We start from the raw sequence: 6,238 nt of genomic DNA on the forward strand, positions 1-6,238 counted from the left end.
AAAAACCCTAATTGGGCAAGTGTGTAACTAATTGTGTAGGCTTAATTTCTTAGTATTTTGTGAATAATGAATGCTTTGGATAATCCTCATGGTATATCTTTCTTTACCTTCTTCATGAGTAGCTAAGTAAATTAGTCTTGGGATTATGTTAAACTAAAGTGTAATTATGTGTGAGTGTTGTTGTGTTTGCATGATTCTTAGTTTTTGAGTATGGATTCTACCATTGCTTGAATTTATGAGTTGGAATTTATGGGTGAAAATCCCAATTATCTAAATAGGTTTGATGGGTGAAAACTCTAAACACTAAAAACCCTTCATCATCCTTTAAAAAGGGATGAAGGTGAATTTGAGGTAACCTATAACATCCTTGAAAGAGGGTTATAGGGGGACAACACAATGGTGGAAAATTGAGCCTATGGTTTACTACCTTTTGCGATCTTAGAAATAAGTGAATTTGGAGTGTAAGCCATGTCAAGAGCACCGTCCTAGAAATAGGGATGCTTGATTAAGGTTTTGGGTGATGACGAATTGCACACTTGTTAGGTGCCCGAAAGAGCCAATGGGTGAAATCATTGTGGTTTTATTAAAAGATTGACCACAATGATGTATGACGTAGCCTATCCTTTAGTTAACAACTAAGATTCATGCTAAACCATCATCAACCCACATGCTTTACCTTTAGGTAGACATAATCCCCAGATCTTCTCAAATCTTGATTTTAAGTCAAAAGTATTACATTCGTGCATTGTTAGTCATAAATCATTACAAAGCAATTCCCCCCATTTTATTTTATATGTCGTGTTTGTTATCATTTCGAGTAACCTTTTAGTAATTAGATCACCCATAGGACTTGAAATTTATAATTCACTCCTTATGGATTCGACCCTAACTTTAGTTGGGTTATTGAAAATGATCGCCTTACCCCTCAAATATGGGAGTGAGTTGAGCATTATCATAATGGCGTTGTTTCTAGGGAGTGAAATATAGATTTCACTTGTTCGGTGTGATTATTACTTGGGGATACCCAGGGTGGTATAATTTACTTTATTTATTGTTTTTAATTTTTTTTAGGTAATCAAAGTGTTAATGGAACAATGAGTGATAATTCAAGTAATATGGACCAATTATATGGTCCCCTAGATGAAGAGGGCCAACTAAATGAAGTAGGACAAATAAGTGAAATCCGTATCCCACCAACTAATAGGAACAAAGTCTTCCATGTGACTAGCGTCATACTTCACATGTTGCAAATGAAAAGATTGTATGGGGATTAAGCCTTTGAGGATCCAAATGTCCATTTTAAAATTTTTATGGAAGTGTGTGCGCAATTCAATATAGCACACATTACTCAAAAGTTCATTCGGCTTTGCCTCTTCCCGTTCTCACTAATGGGTGAGGCAGTTTTATAGCTTTCCTCACTTCCACCCTACTCAATTACATCTTGGGATGAGATTACTATGGTGTTTCTTGATAGATACTTCCCACCAATTAAAAAGTTTCAAAAGCGAGATGAGATTGTGAATTTTTGGCAAATGAATGGAGAGTTGTTGTTTGAAGCTTAGGAATGATTTAATGGAAAATTAGCCCAATGCCCAAAATATGAAGTCTCGGAGAATATACTTCTTGAGATCTTCTACCATTCCATTGATCCATTAAACAAAATGGTGGTAGATAATACGGCGGGTGGATCCATAGTGAAGATACACCACCATGCGGCCTTTCTATTAATAGGAGAAGTGTCAAAGAAAAACTAGGGTTGGCATACTCGGGATATCAAAGTTCCCAAGATCCCTTCCACTACTTCCATGGTTGATAATGAACAAAGAAAGCATAATGAAGAGAAGGATGAGGCCATGGAAAAACTAATGATCCAACTTGAACTCTTGTCAAAGCATGTTATGGGTGCACCCGTAAAAGTAGTAAATGTTGTAGCATTAATATCTTATAAAGATAATGAAGAAGCAAAGAAGTTGGATGAGGAAATTCGGTATTTGGCTAACTACTTGGGGGATCCCGCCCCGCCTATCAAAGGCAAGGTAGGAATCAAGGCTAAAAGGACCACGAGCTTGATAGTGATTGGAGAGATCATGAGTGTGATTACTATTGTTATGTCCCCCCTCATGATTGAGCTAAGTCCAAGGAATCTAGCTTCATTAACCCCAAGAAGTTCAAGATCGAGGATGTGTTAACAAAGATCTTGAATAGAGTTGAAGGTAAAGATAAAATGGTTCATGAGTTAAATGGTGATTTCTCTAAATTTTCCCAAACTGTGGTGTCTCATTCCGCCTCTATCAAATAATTAGAGACCCAAGTCCGGCAAATCTCCACACAACTAAATGCTAGGCCTAGAGGTGGACTCCTTAATGACATGATTGCTAATCCAAAGAATGATGCTCAAGTTCTAGAAATTGTCACAAGGAGTGGAAAGAAACTTGATTAACTCTTTAAAGAAGGCTTAAGTGAGAAAATGCCCAAAGCTAAAGCAAATGAGGTATTACACCAAAGTTAAGAAAAAAATAATTGGAAGGGAACCTATGAAAGTGACAAAGAAGTGGTTGATATTAAAAAGCGACAAAGTGAAGCAAGGTCTACAATCTAAGTTCTTCCCCTATTCCCTCAACGATTGCATAAAAAGGGGAAGATGACAAATTGAGGAAGGTCATGGCAAAACTTAGCAATCTTTCAATAAACATCTTATTGCTAGAGAAGATCCAAGAGATCCCGAGATACGCTAAATTAATGAAAAAGTTGATGTCCAAAAGAAGCTTGTTGTAGGTGACAACATTGAGGTCACTTATAAATGTAGTGCTATCATAGATAGTAAGGTTGCAGAAAAGAAAGATGACCTCGGAGCATTCACTATTCTTTGTACAATTGGGACACATGAGTTTGCAAGATCTCTATGTGACCTTGGTGTGAGCATCAACTTAATGCCTTTTGTCATCTACAAAAAGCTCAGATTGGATGCCCCTACATTGATCTCTATGCGACTTTTAATGGTGTACCGGTCTATCAAAATACCGGTGGGAATTTTGATTGATGTCCTTTTTAAAGTGGTCAAGTTTATACTTTTGGTGGACTTCATGGTGTTGGATTGTGAAATGGACCAAAAGGTACCTGTCATCCTTGGTCTCCCTTTATTGTCCACCGAAAGAGCTATTGTCGATTTAGAGATGGGGGAAATAAAGTTTAGGGTGCAAGAAGATGAGGTCTCTTTTAAAATTTACAAGACAAAGAAGCAAACCATGGAGCTTCAAGTGGTATCCGTGGTGGATATTGAAAGTGAGAAGGTGAACGAGGAGGGACTTAATGACCCACCTTGAGAATTGGAGAAGAAAGACGCCGCGCCACGATAATAACTAAGGATTTGTGTGGGAGGCAACCCACAAATACCACGAAATAAGGACATGGACCTTTCAAAAAATAAAATTATTGCCGCATGAGGTTCGTACGTACTTGCACACATCGAATGTTTGTTGACCATCACAAAAATAGTTGAACCAGTGACCTTTTTGTGCAAAAATGCTATGAAAAACATGAAAGAGGTCTGGTGTACTAATTGGACGCTTGGATCCTATGTATAAAGAATAAGATGTAGAAACACAAATACCATAACAATTTTTTATTTTAAGTCACTTCACTTTACATGAAGTAGCAATTTGTTTTGGCTGATGAAAGTTGAATTTTTTTATAATGCAACAGATTGTCTATCTATTGTATCTTCTACCTGTTCTGACAGATAGTTTATCTATTGCAATAGGTTGGTCGTCTGTTGCATTATGCCGATATTTTTATCTAAGTCTATCCGTTGCAATAGTGGGGAGACCTGTTTTATATTTTCCAACAATTACGCTTGAATATCCATGTACTCAACAACACCAAACCAGTAGCAAATACACTACCATGAAAATTTCAGCAATTAGGCTGGAATATCCATGTGCCCAACAACACCAAACCAGTAGCAATAACACCAACAATGTATTATCTTCTTGCTCGATTTTGTTTCTCTTCAAAAGCCTTGTCTTTCTTCAACAAATCCCAGATTAAATGATTTAATTGTGAAGGGTGTCATTCTTCATACCAATCAAAGTAATCACATCCACCCAATTTCTATAAATGCCAGACCACAATTATAAAATAATTACAAGTCAATAATTAATCAACTAATTAAATTGAAAAAAATTACCTTTGAAATCTGACAAGTAAAAAATCTACGACCTAGATTTTGTTGAGTCCAAGAAGTCTTCAATAGAGCTTTATGTCAACACTTATAATATCAAAAATCTTTATCACCCAAAAAGTGGAATATAAGCTCGACATTGTCAAGCTCAGTTGGAAAAAAATAAAAAAAAAATAAAGAAAAACCAAACATAAATAATTTGAAGAATTTAGATAGAGAAAAAAATGAAGAAGAAGAAAATCTGGAAATTTAGGGTTAAATTTAAGAAAGAAGATGAATATATAAGACAATGAGGGAAAAATAATTGTTGGGGGCGAAATCAGATGTAAAGTCAGCAAAAATGAGGGTTCAACGTGCCTTGGTTACGTGAATTACGCACGAGCTGCCAATAAGGAAAATAGTGTCAAACTAACACATTTGATGCCTATTTTAGGTGTTTAAAATGAACATTGTCTACTTGAGGTGACAAAGTGAAAGATTGTTTCAACTTTAGGTGCCTGTCGATAGATTTCGCTTTTTTTATTTCAAGTCACTTCACTTTACATGTAGTGGCAATTTTTTATGTCTAATCAAAGTTGAATTTTTTATAATGCAATAGATTATCTATCTGTTGTAACAGATATTCTATCTTTTCTGATAGATAGTTTATCTTTTGCAATAAGTTGGTCATCTATTGTATTATGTCGATGTTTCTATCTAGGTCTATCTGTTGCAATAGTGGGGAGACCTGTTTGATAATTTCTAAAAGATGACCTACATATTGCAACATATGTCTAAATCTGTTTGATATTTTCCAACAGATATGTCGTCTGTTGCAACAGATAAGGTATCTATTGCAATATTTGAATCTAGTATTCCTTATTAATTAATAAGTTCAAATATAAGGATAAAATAAAATTCATAGACAACATAAAATAAATTGAAGCCTTCAGAAATTACATGAAATAAATAAAAAATAAATGGAATATAAAAAATTGTTATGGGTACAGATCTCAACAAATAAATCAACAATTTAAGTTTTGATGCCAATAATTCCTAAGGAGGGGTGAGTTTATTCCTTTGCCAGACTCAAGTTATAAAGATCTACTCAATATAGACAAGTTGTTCTTCATCCGGTGTTATGAAATTCGGCTTTGGTCGTCATGGATCTTTAATATCGCTTGCGTATGATTTCTGCGCTTTTACTTCTCTATATTTCAATAAAAAGAGTAGCATATTGGCAATGCTGTTCAGTAGTAGCTTTTACTGTGACATCTGCCTGGAAAGCCAGAATTGTCAATGTTAATCACAGAGATACAAAAAAATGGAAAAGGATAGCTCATATGATTTAGCAAACAAATTATCTTTTTGTTGCAACATATGGATCATCTGTTGGGACAAATTAAAACATAATAAAGACCTATATTATAATTTTCAACGGATAAATTGTCTGTTGCAACATATGACTCATTTGTTTGGAAAAACTGAAATAGTAGAAAGTCTTGATTTAATTTGTCCCAATAGATGACCCATCTGTTACAGCATATAGGTCATCTGTTGGTATAAATAAAAAAAGGTACATAGATTTGTTTGATTTTCTAAAATAGATGAGACATATGTTGCAATAGATACTACATCTAATGCAACATGTTAGTCAACTATTGCAACAGATGTGTATATCTATTTGATAATTTTTAGCAGATATGTCATCTATTGAAACAGACATGTGTCTGTTTGTTAGTTGGAATAGATATTATATATTCACCTTCTTCAGCTTATGCTGCTCTACTGTGGCCCTTGTACATTGCTTAATAGTGCAACACAAAGACAGTGGAGTTGTAATTTTGCTTTTTTAGATGCTTGATAATGCCTTGGAATTACATTCCTTCTCTTGTTAGCCTTAATCTATAATGGAGTAGATGGCTATGAAATCCTCTTTGATGGAATGACACCCCTCTTAGATGTCAATTCTTTTACAGAAGTAGTTAATTCATTAATAGCATTAATCTTTATATCATGTTTCGCCCTACAGTCTTGACATTTGTATGCAGAACATTTGCTAGGAGGGGCAAAATTTGT

The 6,238-nt window shown here is 34.9% G+C and overlaps 1 protein-coding gene across 1 annotated transcript; it reads left to right on the forward strand.

The window, feature by feature from the left end:
• Positions 1-1,805: 1,805 nt before the first annotated feature.
• LOC107854631 lies at positions 1,806-3,323 on the forward strand. Its single transcript, XM_016699663.1, has 2 exons — positions 1,806-1,987; positions 2,807-3,323. Exons 1-2 carry the CDS (start codon positions 1,806-1,808, stop codon positions 3,321-3,323), a joined length of 699 nt encoding a protein of 232 aa, XP_016555149.1.
• Positions 3,324-6,238: the final 2,915 nt, after the last annotated feature.

The sequence above is a fragment of the Capsicum annuum genome, unplaced genomic scaffold (genome assembly GCF_002878395.1).
Source record: "Capsicum annuum cultivar UCD-10X-F1 unplaced genomic scaffold, UCD10Xv1.1 ctg82541, whole genome shotgun sequence".
Taxonomy (NCBI): Eukaryota; Viridiplantae; Streptophyta; class Magnoliopsida; order Solanales; family Solanaceae; genus Capsicum; species Capsicum annuum.

Excerpts from the sequence above, each read along its gene's own strand:
- LOC107854631 (XM_016699663.1), top strand. The coding sequence starts at position 1,806 with ATGGTTGATAATGAACAAAGAAAGCATAATGAAGAGAAGGATGAGGCC. Across the intron at positions 1,988-2,806 it reads AAGTTGGATGAGGAAATTCG|TGCTATCATAGATAGTAAGG; the intron begins GTATTTGGCTAA and ends TTATAAATGTAG.